At 41.0% G+C, this 23,867-nt stretch overlaps 2 protein-coding genes across 5 annotated transcripts; one reads left to right on the forward strand and one right to left on the reverse strand.

Moving 5' to 3' along the window:
• Positions 1-1,711: 1,711 nt before the first annotated feature.
• On the reverse strand, positions 1,712-14,705 carry LOC114150456 (putative protein TPRXL). Its single transcript, XM_028026855.1, has 4 exons — positions 14,013-14,705; positions 6,216-6,725; positions 4,960-5,111; positions 1,712-3,861 (listed from the first exon to the last, which is right to left on the reverse strand). Exons 1-4 carry the CDS (start codon positions 14,104-14,106, stop codon positions 3,817-3,819), a joined length of 801 nt encoding a protein of 266 aa, XP_027882656.1. The 5' UTR covers positions 14,107-14,705; the 3' UTR covers positions 1,712-3,816.
• Positions 14,706-16,836: 2,131 nt separating this feature from the next.
• mmachc (metabolism of cobalamin associated C) lies at positions 16,837-21,643 on the forward strand. Of its 4 annotated transcripts, none has more exons than XM_028026720.1 (6): positions 16,841-16,950; positions 17,152-17,349; positions 18,699-18,851; positions 18,957-19,133; positions 19,587-19,737; positions 21,229-21,643. In XM_028026720.1, the coding sequence occupies exons 1-6, from the start codon at positions 16,861-16,863 to the stop codon at positions 21,258-21,260; spliced, it is 801 nt and encodes a 266-aa protein (XP_027882521.1). In that variant the 5' UTR covers positions 16,841-16,860; the 3' UTR covers positions 21,261-21,643. The 4 variants fall into 4 exon arrangements, with proteins under 4 accessions (XP_027882520.1, XP_027882521.1, XP_027882519.1 ...); XM_028026718.1 differs by having other exon boundaries at positions 18,957-19,129; XM_028026721.1 differs by having other exon boundaries at positions 16,854-16,950; positions 17,204-17,349; positions 18,957-19,129.
• The last annotated feature ends 2,224 nt before the right edge of the window (positions 21,644-23,867 follow it).

A 23,867-nucleotide genomic window follows, 5' to 3' on the forward strand; every position in this document is an offset into this window, starting at 1 on the left:
CTTGGCCTTAAAGTTCTGGGTATCGTGGATGGCACAATGCTAGAATCCATTACTCTGCCACGCTGGGCAGAGTAATGGATTTTTAATGGGCATCTTATCCTCCCATGGTGCACTCTCCAGCCCAGGAGGAATCCAGTGAGGGAAGCTTTTTTGGCTGCCGTTAAACTGACCAAAGTGGAGGCGGGAAGAAATCGAAAACCATTATCGATATTAAGGAGCCAGTCTCTCCGCAGCGATCTCTGCCTTCTTCTTCGTGCCGTCATGTCTGCCACGAGTTGCTCTGTCAGGTTGGCACACACACACACACACACACACACACACACACAAACACCCCCACAGCCGTGCTGTGTGTTGCTGAGGTGGACGATTTTCCTGTGTGCTGCAGCCATTGAATCTAAAACATACACACACACACGCTATGCTTCCACTGTAGCAAAACAAAGTTGGAACATTTCATTTCCGTTTTGTACAGCATTTACACACTTCCTGCTAAAGACGATTTATTCAATTGGCATAAACTCACACTGAAAAGTTTTGTCCAATCCAGCCTTAAATATAAACATTTTATTGTTTTTTTTTTTTTACAAAATCACCGGTGGCCCTGATATTAGTATCAACAACAATCAATTGAAAATTAAAAAAAAAGCTTTTTCTTTATTTAAAGGGGAAGTATTATGTGTTTCCAGCCACAGTGCCATTTTATAGCACTATAAAGTAATTATGTCACTTTCAGTTGTTATAAAAACACCGTCTACACCAATACGACTTATAAGAAATTTGACTTTTCAATTTAGCACCCTTGTCTCTTTAAGAAGCTCCTGCTCTTCCCAAAACTCTGCTTTTAAGCTGGCCAACACAACAATGTTCCTCTTTCAAGCATTCACAGACGTTCATGGAAGCATTAGACTGAGAAATAGTTCATAGAACAAGTCCAGCAGATATGCACTTCCAAGAGGTGTTTGCTTGCTAATTGTTTGTGGCTAGTCTGGAGGAGCTGAGTGGGGGTGTCTCTGGGGAGGGCCACCTTGTGGTCGGCTTGGAAACTGCAGCTCTGAGGAGGAGCTCCACGTAGGAGGCGGCAATTGGTTCCCCCAAGCGTTTTACAAACCCAGATGGAAATCTTTTTTTGTTGAACCACTGGCCTGGATGAAAACCAATATTTGAAATCACACACAGGAGGCAAAGAAGGTATATCTAATAAAAAAAAGCATGCGCTGAATAGAGCAAGAGACTGACTGATCTATGGAGAGGAATAGTCAAAGATCCATCTCTCTTTATGTTCCTTATTTGTGAAATATTAGATATTAGACTAGGCGCTGTCCTATAGGATTAAGGAAGTTGTTTAAAAAGTAGTATTAAAATTAAAAATTTGTTGGGCTGGATTTTCTACAACTTCCAGAATGATTTTATAATTCTGCAATAAAATATGATTTTGTTTTAAGGCATTTTAAAACATCTAAACCAGTACTTCCGTTTCACCAGCGGTTCCCAAAGTGTGGGGCACGCCCCCCGGGGGCGCGGGAAGCGGTATGGATGAATGGGAAAAAAACCAAACAGTTACACAACAGTGTTTCACTGTAAAGATGGTTTGCAGTGTGTTTTGTTGCAACCTGAAGTGTGAAATAAACTTCAGTGGAGTTTGAAAGCAAAATATGTGTTTAGGTTTATGTCTGGTTGAAGGATGTGTGTGCCCAGTTGATTTTTTTTTTCTTTTTTGGGGATGATTTTGTTGTCATCCATAGGGGGGCCCCAGAAGAAAATGTACGAACAGACGTTTTCACAGAGTTTCTGTTGGTGCCGCTGAAGTCAGAAGTTGTCTATGGCAGACGTCTGACACGGGAGAAAAACCCCCATCTTTAATCATAAAAAAAAAAAAAGCAATCTGTGACTTACAAATGGCAGAAATATTCATTTAACACATGTGATGATGACACTGATCCATGAATGATTTGCTGTGGGCTTTAAAGACCTGCAGCCTCAGCCACACAGAGACCATTTCTACCTTTGAGATGCTGAAAAATCAACTAACATCAGGAAAACGTAACATTGCTTTATGAATATGTACAATTTAAAACAAATACGTGTAACTTGCACATTCAACAATTCTGCTGCGTTTTAATGGAATCAGTGGTTCCTGCAAACATACAATGCAACAAAAACTGAGTTCAGACTCGTCGGGTTTGATTCTGAATCGGAACTAGGCATGGCTCAGTACGACTTTCTCTACGACAACCTAGAATTAAAACAGTCTCATGAAATGTCACGCCTGAATTCAAAATCACTTTATAACATCATCCAAGTGCCAGGTGCTGTACAGACCGGATGGGTGTCTGTCCTTTAGCTTTCAACCTACGACCGTTTGTGTTTGTGGTTACCAGAAAGGTTTACAAGATACTACTTTTACTTTTTTTTTTTTTGTAAACGAGGGGAATGTGCCGTAGTCTTGTTTCAGCAAGGCGACTGGCATTGTGAAGCAACAGGCGGGGGAGGGGGATGGGACACTGCAGCAGTATCAAGTTACCAGCACTTTCTCTAATACTTTATTATAAAACTTCCAGATCCATAAGGTAATAGAAACCAAATGATGTAAAGTACATACGTCACACAGATATCCAGCCCGTCCCTAACTGGAGACAACGCACATTTTCACCCTTTTCATTTGAACATTTGCATAAAACATGGCTTATGTACAGAAAAAAATCTACAAAATACTTCTGAACTTAAAACACCATGTTGCCAAGTGGCTCCACTTATTATAAATTTGTGCTGAATTTGAATGGAGACTTCTTCGCCCTATATATGTTGGCAATCAACATCAGTAGTATGTGCAATGCTAACAATAAGCGTCCGACCTTTATTTTCCATTGGTGCTGACTGAAGACCTGCAGCAAGTAAACAGCGCGGCTTCATTACTTGGCTTCATTACTTTAGCAATTATCATTAATATGATAATTGCTAATACCTGGAAAGTAATTTTGTTCATCTGGCAAATAAATTGAGAAATCAAGGAAGGCTTTTCACTGAAATGTGTAAGGCACTCTGGACTACAGGACAACAGAACCTTCAACATCATGAAAATCAAACACTAAATAATCCCTGCTATGCCTGCAACTCCTCACTGTTATGCAACTGAGAGACACAAATCTATTAACACTTCAAAAAACAACAACAACAAAAAAACCCACTTAAAAGCACAATGTCAACAATCTATTTACAAAATCAATTTTCCAAATTCCCCAGAATCCAAATTTCTCTATGTTTTTCCTCATCACTTACCCCGGAAAAGTAAAGTGCAGATTTTTTAACAGAAAAATCAGAAGGTTTCTTCCCTCCCTCCTTTTCCTCTCTGTACCGACTTAAACCCAACGAAGCCTCACGATCACCTCAGCCTGGGTCTGAGCGTCACTGACTGATGGGACCGGAAGCAGTTTCCTTCTGCTTTACCTTTTATCAACCATTTGAAGTGCATAACAATATTTACAACCTCAAACTTTACATGTACAGAAGTGAACAAAAGCTTTTTTTCCCCCAGTTAAAAAAAAAAAATTTTTTTTAAATCACACACCAAACACAGATCACTTTCCAGATGGATTCCTCCTGGCTGTTTGACTTTATCGTTAAACTTCCATTTAAATTAGGTCGTGGCCGCTAAGCGCCCAGATAATCTGGGTAAGTAAAAGCAATCCAGGCCTACACTTACTGCTACTCATGTGAATTTCTGTCTGGTGCTAATTAAGAGGATCCGGTTCAACAACCACAGCATTACTGTCCTGGTCTGAAGAGTAGAAAAGACTCTGGTTGGGCCTCCACATCCCTTCAGTAGCTGTACATGGACAGGGGTGTTTCCTCCATCATGTCGTCCTATGGAAGAAAAAAAAACAAACAATAATAATCACAGTACTGGACAGATTGGTTACCGATATGACCTGAGAATAACCAGATCATAAATTGTACACATGTGATATAAAGAGAAAAAAAGGTGATATATTGGGAATTTAAAGTGTTTGGGACTCTGGGAATCCGTTTAACAGTGGAGCTACGCTTGAAAAATAAAAAGCGTCTAAGAGAGAGACTGAGTATTGCCTGGATACACAGCGCCTTTTTCCACCAATAAAAATGTAAATAGTGTGGCTTCCAAACGCATTCTGCCTCCTAAACTCGGACACTCCAAAATAGCATCCGGTGAAAACACAGCAAATGTAGAGGACACTTGTCAAGAGTCAATGTGAGGAGCGTTGTTGTTAGCATACCAAAATGTATTAGCTAATGAGCTATTAGCATCACTGCAGACACGGGTTGCAAATTAGCAAATAAAAACCATACGATTATGTTTTATTTTGGTGGCTAAATAGTGTTAGCATATTAGCTAATGATAGAATAATAGCTTCTGTTAGCACAGCACACAATCTTAGCTTACATGCTATTTGCAGCCTGTTTGCAAATACTGTAGCTAGTGGGAGCATAGTTTTTGATTTGAGTAGTAGATCCTGTTTGGTCTTGATTTCAACATGCTAATGCTAACAGGTTTTGCTGTTATTAGCATTTTCTGAATAAAAGGGCCGTTTCATGGTTTTAAATAATAGAAATAAAAGTTCTAAATTCCTTATATGTTTAAAACAATCAAACACGCAAAAGAAAATTACCGGTACTTTCTTACATTGTTTGCCTCAAGTGCCAGGAGATATTGACATTTCCTTGGGCATTTCCCTTTTTACTTTCATAACTGTGCACCACGTTCACTTGAAAGCCCCTCAAAAGTAAATTTAAATTTGTGGTTTTAATAAATACTTCTGCAAGGCGAGGGTGAATATGAAACTTACATTAGGAAGTGAAGCAGTTTGGGACAGTAGGGGTGAGTCTGGAGGCCCACCATATTTTTGTGTGATGTAGAAGAAATCTCTGAGCTTGAAAACATCTGACAGACTAAATGTGTTGACTAAATGTAGGCAGCCGGTTTACCATTGGTAGGTCCTGCAGCCGGTGAAACTGTGGTCCGCTTTGACTTCGGCGGAACTTGAGGAAGAGCAGCAGCGTGATGACGATGGCAGCGATGATGAACGCCGACACCAAGCCAACCAGAAGGGGGTCCAGTCTGGGAGAGTCAGGAGAATCTGTCGGAGGGAGAAAATCAGTAAGGCGCCGTTCCTCTGTTTAATGCGATCGCATCGTCCACCATGTGAGATTAGTGTTTACTTTCGGCTAACATGGTACAAATGTAAATGCCAAAGTATTTGTTTTAGTCTGTGATTGTAGCTAAATAGAGGCACTGTAGCAGCACTCAGAGTGCTTATTATGCATCTTCAGGCAGAAAAGTCGAACATGATGGGATGCTAAGTTACACAGGCAAAATTTCCTAAAAATATTTTTGTAAACTATTAATCATTTCCATTCCACTTCACTACAATACAACACTTTCTGTTGATTTTTTCTTTTTTACATGAAACCCTAGAAATACATTGGTGTTTCTGTTCTCCAATGTGATTAAAAGTGAAAATTAATTAACAAATAATGAATTTTCATCAGAAATTAAATAAACCTATGATTGAAATGTGGTTAAACAAAGTTCTCTCATTGATCTGGAAAGCATCTCAACATTTCAGTCCTGCTGTCTGTATATTTTAGCACAAGAGGAAGTTCCCTAAATGGATGTTGCCATGGAGCAATGTTTAATACACCTACAAGTTTTGTTTGACATCCTCTGGTTAAACTAACAGTAGCAACAAGGAGCCGTTCCTCTGCTTAATGGGAAATGACAAAATCCCAAAGGCCTAATAAAACCACACAGCGAGAAGAACAAGGTGAGAACTTTGACTGGAATAGAAGCTCCACTGACGAGAAGCATTTCTTTTACTTTAATACATACGGCCTAGATAAAATCCTCTACTGAAAGACAAAAGATGTCTAAACTGAGTATTCATATATCTGTGGCTGCAGATATACAAATCATCTGAAAGGCAGACAACAACAGGGAGATATACAAGACAGACAACTGAATTGTCAAAGCCTGGGTCTCATGACGCCTCTGTCCCTTTCTCAAACAAACACATAATCACGTAGTGCTTGGTGGTGACAGCGCCTGAACAGGACGTCAACGGGACGTTTGTGTTTGTGAGTGAGGAGAGACGTGCTGGTGTGAGTTGGAAAACAAAGAACAACGCCGCTTTTGTCGCTTTAATTCACTCTGGACAAAAGCTGGACACTTATTTTGTACTTACTGCTGCCCTTGATGGTGAGCTGGGGTGAACTCTCTGCTTGGGTGGAGGTGATGTTCGGCAGGGTCGTGGCATTGACTGAGGAGAGTTTAGTTGTTGCCTGATTAGCAGCTGTGGACGGCTGATAAGTGGTGGCGTCTCGAGACGACGTGGCGTTGAACGCCGAAGTGGAAACGGTGCTGGCGGCTGTAGCCGCTGCCGCCGCCATCGTCGTGGCGTTAGGTGCTGAGACAGAAGTGGGGGAGGAGGTTTCATTTTGAGTGGAGTTGTTTGAAGGCGTCGAAGAGGTTATAGCGTCATGTAAAGGTGTTGTGTGATTCGATGTAGACTGAGTCGTATGTGGCGCGGGTGTGGAGAAAGCTCCGGTCGTGTTTGTGGCGTTGGTTCCAGTTCCAGGGGCTTTAGTGAAAAGGTTGGAAGCACCATGGGACACTGATGGCTGCTGAGTCACTGATGTCCTGAACTCTGAATTCTTGGTCGGTTCAGGTGTCTGCACAGTCGTTGCTTCAGCATCTGCAGGAAGAAAACAACTTTTTGTCAATTAAGTACAGCTGTTTTTCTGCCAAACTAATAAAGTGGGTTTTTTTTCTTCATGGAGAGTGCATGGCATAGAAGCCTAAACAAATATCTTATTATTTTTTTTCATTTTCAGCTTAAGAATGTATTTCATCAGCGAGATACTGTATCTATTTAGTTCTTACCTGGCATGCAAGAAAGACGGGAGGAAATCAATGAGGCAAAGAAAACTCAACAACGTCTCAATTCAACAGGATCGATTGTCTCGACTATAACAGGCCATTGATGTCACTATTTTTTGTAGACAAATATGCTTTATAAGTGAGTTTTTAAAATTGTTTAAAGTTACTGTTTTACTGGAAATTGCTGTCGGTGGCTCCTGCATGCGACAATGTCTGGTTGCCTTAATTTGTTGTTGATTCCTTTATCAACTTGATTTGTTGGGAGCATAAAAATAATGGCTTTCATAAAGGTTAAATTAAAATTTCTTATAAAAGTTAGAACTTAGTGTAAAAAAGGTTGAGAAGCTAAAGTTAGAAAATACAAATGTTTACAGTAAGTGCCATTTCTGATGGGTGGAAGTTGGAAACCGACTTAATACCTTACCTTTTATTTTTTTTATGTGCTCTATAGAGTCACAGACATCAATTGTGAGCTACATGTTTCACTGAATAAGTGTTGAAGGAAATGCTTATATGCGACGTTGGTTGAATAATGCTACATCTGTTTGAATAAATAATTGAATATTTTTCTTCAGTGGGTAGAGACGATGGACGGATGAAAATCCAATATCAAAATTCAAAAGGCAAATATAACTGCAGCTTTCTGCCTGCTTCAATCATTTCATTAAGTATTGTGCAGATACTTGGTGCCTGCCTGGTAGTGAAAACATCTGAAGTGTGAACCAACGTAAGTGTGTGAAAGACAGACGGAGGATGAGTGTGTGAATATCTGGTGGGGGAAGGATCTCACTTCTACCTTTCTCACCCTCACGTGAAAAGTCACACAGCATTTAATCACTTCTCTCTTCTCCCCCCAACAGCATCTGAATCACATCCTAACTAACTTTTACATCATCCACCGCTGCGATTCTCCAGACAAACTGCAGGCACAGCTTCTGTCTCTCAGTCCGGCGGTCTGACCTTCTCTTTGCTCTACGTTTTAGGTAGCAAACTCTTTTGGGGCTGCAGGTGTTATGTTTGTGTCACGTCTGGTAGCATTGTAACCTTTTCGCAAGCAAGCGCTGCGACCCACTTCTGGACATGGAAAAACTGAGATAAGAACCATGCTAAAGATAGCCGCTCAGCTCTGAAGCAGCTGCTCGTTTCCTGCTCCTTTAAAGTTCGTTAGGACTTCCGCGCTGATAAGCTTCAAAGAGACAAAGACAATAGCCTCAAAACCCCGACAGGCATCGTACCAAAACAAATATGGATAGCGTATGAGTGTACAATTCTTTCTTCTATGCGAGTTTAATGAACACAGAAGTGCTGCGGGTACTGTCCAGTTGAGCTGCTGATCACGCTGGCGTCGCTGGAAATCGAGTCGGTAGATCATGCAAACTGGACGGAGACAAATATGTCTTTTTTTTGTCGTCTAGCTAGTGGAAATCTGAAGTAATATACTAAGTTATGTGCACACAAAAGGTCTAACGACCAAACTTTTAATTTTAAAGCCTTCCCCTGCACATACCGATTCCCACTCATTCTGCTTTCTTTTTTAACAATTATAACAGGAGATATAAGAAGGCTGTTGGTCATTTTGCCTCTTTGCCGTCTTGTTCTTTTGTAGTTTTGGGTCATTTCATACCCAACATTTCTGGATACAAATAGGAGCCGTCTGTGGGTGGGATGTTTGGACTAGACTTCTACTAATAGCAGCTAGCAGAACAATTCTTATCAGTTTTGACAAACAAAGTAATTTTTACATTCTCTCAACACTCTCATGATGCACTGAAGAAACATGAAAAAGTCATTCAAACAAATAATATCTATCAGGAGATGGTTAGTTATTTTTGTTTTAATAAAGTGTTATAATCCCTCGCATTTTATGAGTTATTTGGGCTAATACAAGAAGAAAAGAATCAAAAGTAAACTAAATTGGGTGTAATAGGATCTTGTTTTCGAAAATGATCAATTCTACGAGCTTTGAGTATTTTTGTGGTTTTATTCCCTGAGAATTCATTTAAATACTTAAGGGAAATAAACACACGAGATGGTTCATTTACACACATGCAACGGCAGTAGGAAGGGGACAACGACTGTAAAGCTATTGATTTACTATTATGAAGACAGGGTTTCAATGGCATTTTAAAGTCAAAATAATTATGATTTTCAGTCATGACTTTTATTCCCCACAGACCTTTTTCACCTCAGACATTTCCAAAGAGCTGCTAGTGTTTTCAGAGCCACCTCAATCCATAAAATAGAGGTCAAAAGTTAAAAAGTAAAATCTTTGCTGCTCAGCCTTCCTGTTATCTGCTTTAGCTTGTTAGCAGCCAACAAGCTAGAAGAAAGAGTCATCCATGAATGTGCTGTGGAAAAATAATGGACCTTATCCTTTCAATCAACTTAGCACATCTCTATGCTTCCAATGACTTTTTGACTTCACTTATACTAAGAATTCACTTAGTAACAGCATAAACGCCAAAGGGAGCTGCCACCATCAGCTGGAGGAACTACAAGAGTTGTGGCTTATGACTTTTCTTTTTTTTACTTTTCTTTTAAAAAACATTTTTGCAGTTGTGTGGTTGTTCTCGTTCCCCCCTTTGACGCAGGCCTCGACGTTGTGACCCATTAAAAGATGCGAGCTTTAACCACTGACCCAATTTTTCCCAAATCAAGTTGAAGCTCTTTGTTTTGTATGCATGGGTGTGTGAGTGTGTGTACCAGGTTTTTATATCCTTATGGGAACCTATTTCTGTCTACAATGTGGGGTTATGGGGACCATTGCTCCTTGTGGGGATATTTTCTTGGTCCCTATGAGGGAAATTTTAGTTTTTGGGTTGGTGGTTAGGTCTCTGATGGTTAGGTTTAGGGTAAAGGTTAAGGTTAGGGTTAGGCTGTAGAAATTAAAGGAAGTCAATGTGAAGTCCCCACCAGTGATGAAAACACAACTTACTGTGTGGGGGTGTGTATGCGTGTGTGTTTAATGCAACGTCTATAACAACTTTTCTGTCCTCTGGTCTATTTTCATTGTATTACATCCTCAGTTTTTAAAAAATGTGAAACTTTACGCAGTGCAGGAACACTGCATTCACTCAGTGTACACCAGTTCTATCTTGTGAAACACAGCAGTCCTGCTGCAATACCCCAAACAACATCATGCTCTTCCCTCTGTACTTCACAGAGGGAGAAAGCATTTTAAAAATTGTGATCTGCATTTTTTCTGGATTCTTTCTTGCCGAGTGGCCTTTCTGCCCATGTTGTTGCAGGATTTCTTTCGCTATGGATTATTAATTTATTACCAGATGTCCTGGAAGGCATGATTTCTGCTCAGACTTGTGTATAACTGCTTGAACAAAGGAAGTAAATTGTACCCAAACATAAACCAGACTTTTGGAGGTCAACCGTTCTCTTTTTGACATCTTGCTTATCTTTTGATTTTTTTCAACAAGCTATTACCTTGAAGTACATTCACAGGTTCGTCTCCTTGTATTTCAAATACTCTGTACCGTGTGTCCAGAAACCATAACCTGGCCTGGGCTTTCAGAATCGTCTAAAGGCTAGGCATGTCTCGATAAACAGTAAATCAATTAATCGCGCGGCAAAATTTGTTATCGTGACAGGCCTACTAAAGGCAAAGTGGTCTTAAATCTTCTTACCTACACTCACACTAAAACAGGGAAATATGTGTCCGATTTAATGTCATAATCTGGGAGTATAAGTATGTGTCTGTTTATAGAGTGAATGTAAATATCTGATTTTATCTGTATGTAATCACAACTTTCCACATTTTGTTGTGTTAATGCCTTATTCCAAATTGCATTGAATTATGTGCGAAATTCTGCACACAAATTCCCCATTAAGACAATGTGGACTTTTTTTTTTGAGTATTTGGCAAACTTATTAAAAATAGAAAACCAAGGAATCACATTTACAGAAGCATTCAGGGCCTCTGATTAATTCTTTGTTAGTCCACCTCTGGCAGCAATTACAGCCTCGAGTCTTTGAACGCAACACCACAGGCTTAATTCAGCTATCTTTACCCAGGATTTTGAGGAAAGAGATTAATTTATTACTATCTGGAATAACCAAAAGTGGAAAAGGGGAAGCGCTGAATAGTTTCCGGACGCACTGCAGCTACAGTCTAATGTTTCCAGTCACCGTACTCAAGGCTCCCTGCTGCTGCTGCTGCCAATAAGTAGTGTTTAGTCACTGAAGCACACTTATATCCTTTTAATGATGACCTTTGTGTCCTCTGTTTGCCCTGTCTTTAATGTCTTCATCGCTATTTCCCAAAGATCCATCTCTGCTCCTCTCTTTGATGCAAACCAGAGCGCTAATCTAATGTGGAGTCATTACCGTTCACTAACACACTACCCTGATGCCTTTCATTACCTCCACAATCATTCACACAGAACACGCTGGCAGAGAGAGAGAAAAAGAGAGGCCCTATTTGAACTCTGGATGATACCAGAACTGATACACTCATAAATAGACAGAGGTGGTAGCCTGGATAATGCAGCCCTTGTTCGCCGAAAGCGGCTTTTGCAAACGCTGGACTAAGAGTCTGGCTTTTAAAAATATATATATATATATTTATGTTTATGTTTCTGTGTGTGAGCAGAAGGCGTATGAGGAGGCTCACTGTTTTCCACTGAAGCTCTTCCATCTCTTAAGATATTAGTGCGTCTTACTCATGCACTCTCTGAGCAATGCAGCATATGCCTGGGGAAGTGCATTTCCCTCACCGCCTGAACCTGCCAGTAAAACACAGCAGTCATACTCAGCTATCACTGCTGGGAAGAGCTCCGTCCAAATTTACAGAGAAGACACAGGAGGGCCCAGATAGTGATATCAAGTTATAACAAGAACTTAGGTAGCTGTGGCTCAAATGTGTTTACATTTGTGTCACACTTAAAATGCGTCAAATCATCAGATAAAGATATCCTGAGAACATATAAAAGGCATTGTATCTCCTTTGTGTCATTGATAAAAGGAGAAAAGTGATACAAGCCAACCTAGACATGCGGGACAAAGTAACTGCTCTCCTTATGTAGTCATGAAGGAATTGATTTGTTGTTGGGTTTTTTTTGGAAAGTGGATTTCAGGTTTACTTTCAGATATTTTAAATCAAGAAACCACATAAACAGAGCCTGTCTGACAACATGAAGTAGGCTAGAAGAGCGGAAAAGAAGCAACACATCTAAAATCTAAAAAAAAAGGATGAAAAACTAAGTGGTTGACATCTATCAGTCTAGAAAGGCTTACAAAGCCTTTTCCAAGTCTTTGGGGCTTCCACATTTCATGATTTCATCGTAGAGAGACGCAGAGGCAAAATGCCATCCATGGTAGTTTTCCCAGGGGGAAAACCACTGCTTCCCAAAAACAACCAGGTGTTCACTGCACTTCACTGCTTCCAAACCAGAACAAAAAAGAAAGAAAGAAAGAAAGAAAAAAAAACACTAGCAAGTTCATCTAAAAATGGTTTCATAAAAACAAAGTAAAATCCCCTCACTGTGATTTAAAAGACTTATTTTCCACAATAACAAACAGTCTGTGGCAGATGTTGTTGCCAAGGGCAGCACAACCAGCTAGAGGGTCATTTCCCCCCCGCTCTCAATAAATGAAGTCATCACTAAAACATTGTCTTGTATTTACTCAGGTAATGTCTGATTTTAAATGGTAATCTATAATGTGAAAAAAAAAAAAAAACAACTTTGTAATTACTTGCGCTTTGGGTAAGTACTTTTCCACTACAGTGTATGGTATTTATTGCAATATGTTACATAATAAGCTCTCTGTGTCAGTGGAAGCATTTTGTTTCGTTTGCTCTATGCATAAAAAGAAATTACAAGAAAGATTCAAGAGGTCACAAAGGTCAAGACTATGCTGTGGAGATTTTCACGGAGAAAATCGTGAAAATTTTCTCCCCCTTCCTTTCACAGTAAGCAGCTCTAAGGCTCTGCAGAAAGTCAGCTGCACCACAGAGGCAAGCCAATTAGCACGAAGTGCGTAAAATAACATTGTGCTGCTGCGCATAATTAGACGTGTCATTTATCACAATGTTCTACTCTCGTCAATTACAGCCAACAAATGCGCTCCGGCGGAGTCCTGCTGGTTTCTGTCCGCTTAGGTAGACAGCTCGGGCCAATGAGAACCTTTTCAAACGTCAGAGGCTCATTCTCTCCTTTCATGTGGGAGGTGATGATGGGAAAAAAATGACAACAACAACAAAAAGACAAAGTGGTTTGAAACAGGTAGGACTGAAAACGGAAAGCGGTTTGAGAGAGGCACACAGGATGTGCGAGACGTATGACTCGAAAAAAGGAAGAGGAAGGTAGACAGAGGAGGACGAAGTGTGCAGCCATGAAAGCAGGGTGGAGGTGAAGCGAAGCTCCTGAACGCTCACTTTAGGTTGCAGTGTGTTGGGCGTTTTCAACCCTAACTAATACATTTCCCATTTGAGTATTTATGTTTACATGTTGAAATAATTATGAATGTATTTAACCATTTATGTTACTTGTCAGGTTAAAGGTGATCACTTTATTTTTTTATTTTTTTTAAAGCTGACTCCATCAAAAAGGGGTGATGACAACTGAAGGGCCGTTATTGTTATGTTGACATATTTGGCGACGAGCGGCGTGTCGTCCTAGTATGATGCAGCGTGTCAGTAAGCAGTGGGTGGAGCAGGGACATTTGCAGTTTTATAATAAAGACATGAATGTAAGAGAACAATTGACGAGTTTTGGAGAACTGCAACATTTAGTTATTTGTCAAAATAAATACATTAATTTCAACAGAATGACCAAATTTACAAGATATTTCTTTATTCAAATCTATCTAACAAACCAAGCACAAGTTTCCACACTTTCACAGTTTGTTTTTCTTTTCTTCTACTTTTCAAACTAGTTCTGTTCTGTTAAGTCCAGCTAAAGAGCGTCATTAGCAACACGTAATGATACTCTCTTGTGTTTTAAGTTGTTTTTTTTGTTTTTTTGGTGTGCCACCCCAGGATTGTTCTTGGCCCCCAAACTTTCTAGAGGCGCCCCTGACGGTAACTTAGTAAAACAGCAGTGGCACTATTTGAACAATAAAGCAAAAATAAATATATACATATATATACCTTTATCAGCGGATCCCATGTTAACGAGCAAAAGCGCACAAAGAGCAAACCAGAGTTTGGCCTCCATCATCTCGATCTTCTTCATCATCATCATCTCTTCAGAAAGAAAACTTGCGGAGTTGAGTATCGTTTCCTGTAAAAACGTCTCAGGCAGGAACCTCCCTCTCCGCCTCGTTCGCGGTCCTATGGAAGACTTTCCTCCAGTGTATGAGGTCGGAACTGGGCGGCTGGGTGTCTGAAGCGGGTCTGGTCACCAGCGGCAGCAGGAGCTCCTGTGGACCCGTGGCTGGAGGGACTGAAGGAAGGAGAGTCGCTGTTGTTGCTTCCTCTCTCTCTCTCTCTCTCTCTCTCTCTCTCTCTCTCTCTCTCTCTCTCTCAGCAGCAGCAGTGCCACGTGTTCCGTGTCCAACGCGAGTCTGCGTGTCCGTGTTGGACCTCGGCACTCAGGACGCAGCCTGGCTCTGTCTGATGGATGTTTCTGCAAAGTGAAATTACTTATGCATGAGAGAATACAGTTCCACCACCCTTTATCTAAAAGTCATTTATTGCGGGGACCGGAAATAACTCCACTTTAGCGTATGATAAGGAGGAAGTGGGAAATAAATCGCCCCGTTAGTTTATGACCTGTACGCAGAGAAATTCTTTGGCGCTTTAGTGCTATTTTCTGTTTATGAAGCTGCTATCATCTTTGGCTTGCTAAGAAGTACTTTTTTTTTTTTAGGAAATAACTGATAAACATAATCTAAAAATAAGTTTACCAAAAGGGGAAACTGAGCAACTGTAATGGCAAGGAGCTCTTTTTTTGTTGCATTCTTTAGAGTATTTGTGAAAAATCTTTTGCATAATTGTGCACTTCCTTTAGTTTGGAAGTATAACCCTTCCCTGATTGATGACAGCAACAGCTTCACTCAACCCAGAGCAGGAATCAAATCTAGTGGTTAGAACAAAGTGATCCAGAAGATATTTCGCTCAACCCAGAGCAGGAATTAGAACAAACTTGGAATCCAGAAAAAACTCCTAGTTTATCTATTCTATTAGTTTATTTCAAAGTGATACAAAATCAAATAAAATCCATGAAGACTTCACCTGAGAAAGACTTCATGGATTCAATTGAATTGACATTACTGTCAATTTTTTATCTAATCGCTCACTAGGAATAACTTAATTTGCACAGAGGGTACAGGAATATATGAAATATGATTTTAGTACTATATTGCGCTGGAAAAGTATGACTTATAATATAAATATATTATAAATCCATCCATTTTCTAACACCGTTGTCCCTAGGGGGATCAGGAGGGTTGCTGGTGTCTATCTCCAGCTAACGTTCCGGGCGAGAGGCGGGGTCACCCTGGACAGGTCACTGGACTGTCGCAGGGCAACACAGAGACATACAGGACACACAACCATGCACACACACACACTCACACCTAGGGAGAATTTGGAGAGACTAATTAACCTGACAGTCACTTTTGGAGGAAGCCGGAGTACCCGGAGAGAACCCACGTATGCACAGGGAGAACATGCAAACTCCATGCAGAAAGACCCCAGGCCGGGAATCGAACCCAGGACCTTCTTGCTGCAAGGCAACAATGCTACCAACTGTTCCACTGTGCAGCCCTATAATAAATAAATAAATAAGTAAATTAGTGATAAATTAATATATATAATTGCTCCGTGTCCCGTTGAGAGCTGTCTGAAGCCCCAGTGTGGAGGGAAACAACACTGTTCCGACTTCGGAGCATCAAGTTTTCGTCTTGAAGGCGGTTCTTGATTTTGGCAAAACTTCAGTGACATATCTTGAAGACGAGCTTAGCAATCACACACACACCTGTCCCCTATTGATACTGTTACTCATCAGCCGTATTCGTGAAATATCCTGAGCTCTGGCGTCACCTGCTGGCCAACCTTCACCAAAGCTAAATGTCTTGAAAGTGTCATCAAGGTTCTAGCTGTGGCCTTGTTTAGTGTTTTTTTTTTAAAATAGATTAATAGTACTTGTGCTATAATTTGGTTTTGCCATCATAAAATACAGTATTAGCAATTTTGGCTTAAAAATACAAAACATTTTTAAAATACAATTTTGACAAAAGGGAAATAGGTTATGAAACAGTTATGAAAATAATTTAGAAGTAAAATTTGAGGGTTCAAAGACAAAAAAAGGAATAATTTGTACTTTTTCAGCCTGATCCTCTTATGTTACTCCCTCGCCAGCTTTATAGCGGTTTCTTTCGCTTTCCAAAACAGCAGCTGCTACCTGAAGATATCTGTTACAGCACACTTGTAAAGTTGCTTTTAGTTCCACCAAAACACACTTTATAATGTTCGTATATTCGCTCACTTGACATTCAAAACAAGATTCGCCTGCTCCAAAAACGTAGCATAACTTACAGTGTAAATGATCTAGATATCACCTGTAAAATACCTGAAAGATGTAACCCGTTAGATTAAGTTTTTATTTACCGCAGAAGTTGGTTGACTTCTTTGACTCCCGGTCAAACCGCACTGCCTACGTTCCTCCAGAAGGGGGCGACGCAATTTGTGTGGGGGGGGAAATTGAAACGCCTAACCACTACGTAGTTCCTGAGGAGCGTAAGCAGCTAGGATTTGTGGGAGTTGTTGTTCACAAGTTACCTTATGATTAAGAAGTAAAAAACAAACACAAATTCCAACAGTAACTCAGTGAACACACGACGCTACGTATTTTATAATTGTTGTATTATAAAATACGTTTGTATTTCACACAAATGATAGCAGAAACAACCGGAAACATGGCGTAAGTCCTCGATGTGGCTCGCAAAAGAACACCATATCCCACAATTCAATGCCTCGCGTTACCAACGCAACAATGGCGGCTTCCTCTGCCAGTGTGGAGGGTGTAATAGGACCACTAGGCAGCGTTTTGACTAAACTAGGGTTTGAAGTGTGCCCTCTAAAGGTATGGTAGCGTCCTGATTAGTTGAATTAGCTTCTAATTTGAATCAATGTTTAGCTTTACTTAATTCTTATTTATATTTAGCTACATGTAAAGCTAATTTGAACAGCTGGGATTTGAAGCAAATTAGCTTTACATGCAAATTGTTCACATTTTTCTCCCTTGCTTGCTCTTATCGGAGTTTTTGTTCCTCCATGTTTGTAGGTAGGCTGGTATAACTCAGTGTTGCCTCCTTCCTTTCACCTGCCTTACCCAGATGATGCCTTGGCCGTGGTGGTGCTCAGCACTCCTGCTATGTTTGAACAAGCCTTCCTGCCCTTCTTGGAGCACAGCAGCATTCAGAAGCCGTCCGACCCTGTGGACCAATGTGTCCGGCACTGTGTCTCCACTGCAGTCTCACAGGTGAGAGTAGAAGTAAAGCACTCTGACAGATACAGGAGTCTGGTTATTACATTATATTAAATATTATGACTAATTATTGCAGAAACTCACAGCTTACATGCCAGGTTATATCTTTGCAGACTAACTCTGATCACGACTCATTGCCTGGCAAAAGTATTCATCCTACTAAAACTTTTTCTTGCAGTTTGCCTTACATCCAGAAAATTAAGCGCATTTTATTGTTTTGCTACTAGGTGAACTTTCACCTTAGCTTTAGGTCTTTTTGCCACCTATAATAGGACTCTGACTGTCTTCCCTGCACCTGTAGAAGAAACACCTTCCCACAGCATGATGGTGCCTCCACTGTGTTTCACCTGTGGGAATAATGTGTTCAAATCGATGTTTGGTGCTAGCTTTTCATCACACAAAGAGTTCAGTTTTGATGTCGTCTAAACACAACGCGTTTACGTCTCTGCACACTGATCTGTTTACTGTGTTCCTTGTCCTCCATGATGCTGTTTCTTCACTAATGTTCTCTAACAGCCCTCTGAGGCCTTCGCAGAACAGCTGGGATTATACTGAGATTAAATCACACATTGGAGGGCATCAGCACTAATTTGGTTGCACTGGATGTTATCTAGTGGCATCAGAGTAGCGGGCCGACTACAAATGCACACCACACTTTTCACCTTATTTTTTAAAAAGATGAAAATCTTGTATCATTTGTTTTTGCTTTAAAAATATATGCTATTTTTTGTTTATTCCCTAAAATTCCAGTAAAATACAGTAAACTTTCTGGTCACAATATGACAAAACGAGACAGGTTTTAAGGATGGGAATGCATTTTGCTCTATATAAATGGACACATCAAAGCAGCAACTGAGGTGAGCTATAGAAGGACCTGTGGGTATCATGGGTACGTCATATAATGTGTATTTGATAGAAGATTTTGATTGTTGCTTATTTCCTAATTGGTTTCTGTATTATGTTTTATAGTGCACAGCACTTGAAACTGTTTTATTACTGAACTGGGTTGTGCAAATGAACTTGGCTTGATCAAACCCCCGTGTTGAGTCTCTTACGTAACACAGGAATCAGCGAAGGAGGCGTGGCGATAAAGCAGAATATCTACCGAACTGTTGTGTAAATGCTGTTGTAAGGACTCCTTGCATCCTTACAAACTTTTGTTTTAAAGACCTACAGGCACTGATACAGTTATCTGTCAAACAGTAGATAACAGGTTATCTGCTGTTTGATGGAGAGGTTGACAGTTCTTCTCTCGTTCTGCGTTTCGCAAATTTATATCCGCTCGCTCTTGTCATCTCTGACTTGTTTAGGATGTCTAAATATCGTCTTCTTCTCTCCCTCAGTGTTTTCCAGAACTGAAGGTGGATGTGAGGTACGACTATGAGCTGCTGCCAAGCAGGAAGCCAAAGTTCTTGGCGCAGACTGCCGCGCACGTGTCTGGAGCGGCGTTCTACTACCAGCAGTCTGACGTCACAGACCAACCCTGGGCCGGAAGAGTAATGCCATCGATTTGTTTGTCAAAAAACAAAAAAAAGGAACATTTGTTGTTGTCGCTGTTTCTCCACCTCAGGTTTCATCCGTTTCGTCTGTTTGTTCGGCAGAAGATGTTTGGAGTTTGCATTCACCCGAGCTTCGGCGGCTGGTTTGCCATCCGGGCCCTGCTGGTGTTTGAGGATGTGGCGGTGGGCCCTGAGCTGGTGCAGCCCGATCCTCCGGACTGCGTTGCTTCCAGAGAAGACAGAATCAAGCTGCTGGAGGCCTTTAACCTCCACTGGCAGGTTCACAAGCCATCTTATAGACACACACCAAAAAAAATAAATCTGTCTTAAACCAAACAACTGCAGACAGATAACCTTTAAATAAAAGAGCAGTCATGTGGCAGTTTCGCCTTCTCTGAAACTCTGGAGTTTCTCCTGTGTGCTGGAGATTCTGAGAATAAATAAAACATTTTTTTTAAAAATCTTTTCTTTTTTTTATAAAAAAACCCCCAGATATTTGCTGAAAGAATTTAAAGTTTTTAAAATGTGGGCGCCTAAAAGATGAACCAGACATTAGAAATTGATCAGCAACAACGTCATAATCCCTGACCGAGACAATATATTTGGTATAATCCTCTCTAGCCTTACTCTAATAGCAATTAAGCTCGGTACATACCAAACACAATAAACGTTAGATTATTCCAAGCCTTTTTTTTTTAACAATCACATTTTACAATTTCTCTTTACCACTAGGACTGGAGCTACCGAGACATCGTCCCTGTGGGACAGACCTACTCGGAGAGACAGAAGGAGTACTTCTCCACTCCCCCGGCTCAGCGCCTCGCCCTGCTCAGGAGTTGGGGTCTTTTGCCAAAAGAAGAGGCCCAACCTGATCTCAGCCCATGTGAGCAGAACCAGGCCAACGGACACGGCTGACACCTGGGCCTCCTGAGTCGAACCCTCTGCTGCTTTAATTTGTTTTCATTCAACCCCTGCTGAGTTTGAGTCTGGTGTTGCGTGTTTTTTGGGGGGGGGTTTAAGCTCTTACGTTTCCGTTAAAAGTCATTTGAAGCTAGAGGAGGACATTTTTGTGCGAATGATTGTATTATGAATGTTTATTAATTAAATGTGCGCAGGTATTAGAAGACGTTGCGACTGGTCGACGCACTTTGTTGAATTTACCCAAGGCAGATTGATGAATGCATCTGGTTTGGGCATACAATGGAAAACCTTTGCAGTTTGATTATTGTATTGATAATACTTTAAAGTTTAACTTATAGATAACTTGTCAATAGTTCAGTGAATAACAACCTTTTATATGCAGCTGCAACAATAAACTTGACTCAAGATGGGTTATTAACTGGACACACAGCAGCAAATTTATGTGCTGCAATGTCCCAGTCAAAGTCCACAACTCAACCGAATTGAAATACTGTGACTGGACCTCGAGCAAGCTGTGCAGCAATAAAAATCTCTTAATTTCCATAATTAGAAACTATTAAAAAAAAGCTTTTATTCCGGAGATAATGACAGCATGAAATCTGTGGCTAGTTCCTCGGAGGCTGATTTATTTTTATTTTTTTCACTGTGACCCTGGATGCCAAATATTACTGAAGCATAATTTCCTAAGGTAGATTTTTCTGCTTACGTTTGGTTGTAACTTGAAGAGGAAGGCACATTCATGTCTGTCATGATCTGTGTTTTTCCTTGTTTATTTAGAGTTTTCTGTGTCCTTAAGTCTCTTCGTTGTCCTGTCCTCCCCTTGATTGTTCCCAGGTGTGTCTCGTTTCTGTGATTACCCTCCCGTGTATTTAACTCCACCTGTGTTCCTTGTTCCTCGTCGGGTCCTTGTCGTCGTCAATGTCTAGTCTATTCGTTGTCAGTGTGTCCATGTGCCTGCTGCTCGTTGTTTGGACCGAGTTTTCTTCATTAAAATCATTATTCATCTGACTTGGGTCCGCTGCGTTTGCCTCACCACCCTTCACCAACCGCACCTCATGACAATGTCATTACTACTGTTTTTATTTTATATCACATTACAGCAAGTTTAGATGAAACAGTGAAGCTTTTTCCCTCTTGATATCAATTCAACCAGAGACGGAAAAAAACCGATGAGAGAAATATGTTTTAATGTGCGCTGCTTGGGTCAGTTAGACAATGTTGAGCATGAATGAACACTTTGGTACTTTTTTTACTTATATTTGCCCAGATTTCGGAACACTAAACAATATAAGAATACATTTTTTGACAAAATCAAAATCTGCATCGAAATTTCTTACAAGCCCAATTGGTCAAAACTGTCTTCTTATGACAAGAAAAACTGCTGTTTGATTAGAAAGAAAAAAAGTAAGAAGTCCCCTGCTTCTGTTGATGTGCATTGTGTGTACGGCCTCAGGTTCAACTGGCAGCCAGGCTGATGAATTATAGATGTGGACTCCCTCTGCTCCTCCAGGCCGGCGACAGACTGACGACTTTAAACTGTGACTAACCCCTCTGCTTGTCGGCGGCTCGGCGCCCGGCTGGACCCGGTGTCGGTCCGAGACTCGAACCAAACGGTTTCCACTGCTCTGTTCGCTCCAATCTGGTTATTGAAGAGAACTGAGGAGCTCCAGGCTGCACTGTGATGGGAGGGCGTTCTGCAGCGACAGACACTTTCATGCTTGAGCCTCTGAGTGTCAGTGTCCTCCTCTGTTAGCGCAGACCGGGAGTTTGTGCTGCTGTTTCTGAAGCAGCTGGAAAAATGTTCGATGTTTGATGGAGTCCGGGACTGGCTGCAGATGACGTTAAAGTTTAACACTGCAGACCCATAACTGTGTCCTCTTTAACGGATAACTTAGAAGCTTAACTTTGGTTATGTTAAAGCTTTGCAGGTCTTTCTTTGCAACACCTCCCTCCATCCTTTAGCGCCTCAGTGCATTTCTTCTGTACAGCCTCCCCGCCTCCCACCCCTTCTGTCTCCTGTACTGCTAGGTCTATCTGTGTACTGAATCAGCATTTTAGAGCAGTGTGCCGCAGGCCTGCAGAGAGCCAGACTATGGACTTAATTATGTACTCCATCTCCCCTCCTTTCTTGCCCCGTCCCAATCTCCTTCCCCCCCTTTTTCCTCACTCCTCATCCTGCCTCTCTCAGCAACACGTCCAGCTCGATTCTCAACCCTACGTCGTCTTCCGAGGATGTAAACAATAACAATGCGTCCCATTTGGCTTTTTATTTTCCATTTTATTGGTAGCAAATAAAGGTTTGATTGGAGAGTTATGGCTGTCGGACCTCTAAACTGAACGCACTTAATTCAGACTGCAGTCTAACACATTTGGAGCAAAGGGAGAAAAACAAAGCATGGTCAGAGACGTCCTGGAGTTTTTCCCCTTCCATTCTTATCTTTTATCTCTCTTCAGTTTGTTTGTTTTTGAGCAACTCCTCTGATTTGGTGTTCATTTTACAGAGAGGACTGAGACCATTGTTTCACTTCACCTCCCTGCTGCTTGCACCATGTGAATATCTGGTGGTTTCAGCAACAGGTTTCATGTACAAAGTAAAACATACTGATTTAGGAAGATGAGAGCCATAAATTTTAACATATGTAAACACAATGGTACAAGAGACCACCGTGTAATTGTGAAGTGGAACTAAAAGGTAGATAGTTTTCAACATATATGTTCCTGTAAGAAATCTCAAGCCGTGGCTTTGTGTTTGTCTTCAGGACTCTACGTCAATAGTTTACGAATTTTACAACTGGGACAGAGTTTATGTGTTTATCTTGACTTTTTGTTTTCTCTTTGACATAGAATGTACTCCAGGACCGTTGTTTTGTTGTTTTTTTATGTGTATGTGCGGATGCTCTGTCTTCACAAACCGCCAGTCGGATTGAGGCAGAAGGCCGCTCACACTGAACCAGGTTCTGGTTCTGCTGGAGATTTCTTCCTGCTAAGAGGGATTTTTCTTCTCTACTGTCATTAATTGCGCGTTTAGTATGACGTTAATGAATTAATTGACCACTCTACTGTCAGTGTGCTGGATTAGGACTGATGGAAGTTGGCGACTCGATGCAATCTGGTGGGTTTACTTAGATATTAAACTTTTTCTCCAGTAGGAATGAACTTCACTGTTAATCAATGCGATGGAACTGGGATGTTTAAAACCGACTTCGATTCTGTCTGGATTGAACCGATGACATATTTCGGTGTATAAACTGGACCTCTTTCGTAAAGTGCATTTGTTGTGAATTTACACTACATAAACAATCTGATCTGAACAACTTTGAGGAATTTCTCTGCCAGTTTTGTAGATTTTGTTTTTTTTCTTTGCCCAACTTTCCTTTTGAAATAATTCAAGTTCCAGCAAAAACAAATGGAGAACTTCTCTTTTGAGCAATTTTCAACTGTTGCCACATGTTCTCAATTGGTTGTTGGTCAGAACGGACAGGTCTAAATAAAAACTACTTGTTCTGCCCACAGACTCACCTGAGCTGAGAATATCTGCATCTCCTCCAGAGTCACCATATTGCTCTCAGCAGCTTGTCTAACTAAGCGTTGTGTGGAAGATGAAGGCATATGAATACTCTTCAGGAGGAGTTTTTGTCTTTTTTTTCCCCATCTCCCAAACCCGCCATTTTTCCTCTGACTAGACGCACTAACGCGTTTTTAGAACAGCTCCGTAGCAAAGTACCGTAAGACTGACGCGAAGTGGCGCATTGCTGCTGCTGCTGCTGCTTAAACCTAAGTGGTCGCTGCTTCTCTGAAATCTTAAGGAAACGACGTTGCACCTGCCCTGTGGCTGCATGCTCGCATGCCGCAGCAGAACGATCTGGTGCTGAGAGTTGGATGAAAACGTGGAGAAACGCAGGATGAGTGGTGTTCCGCGGGTCGAGGGGTCAGTGAAGCGGCGCTATCCGCCCACAGACATCGGCTAACAAGAGGAGAGGGGAAAGGCCAGCAGCAAACCAGCTGCAGAGGAATTGGGAGCTGAGCGCAGGGAGGAACACAAGTGAGAGGGTGGCTGAATATTCAGACTGCTATAAATTTATTTTTATTTTT

The sequence above is a fragment of the Xiphophorus couchianus genome, chromosome 9 (assembly GCF_001444195.1).
Source record: "Xiphophorus couchianus chromosome 9, X_couchianus-1.0, whole genome shotgun sequence".
NCBI lineage: Eukaryota > Metazoa > Chordata > Actinopteri > Cyprinodontiformes > Poeciliidae > Xiphophorus > Xiphophorus couchianus.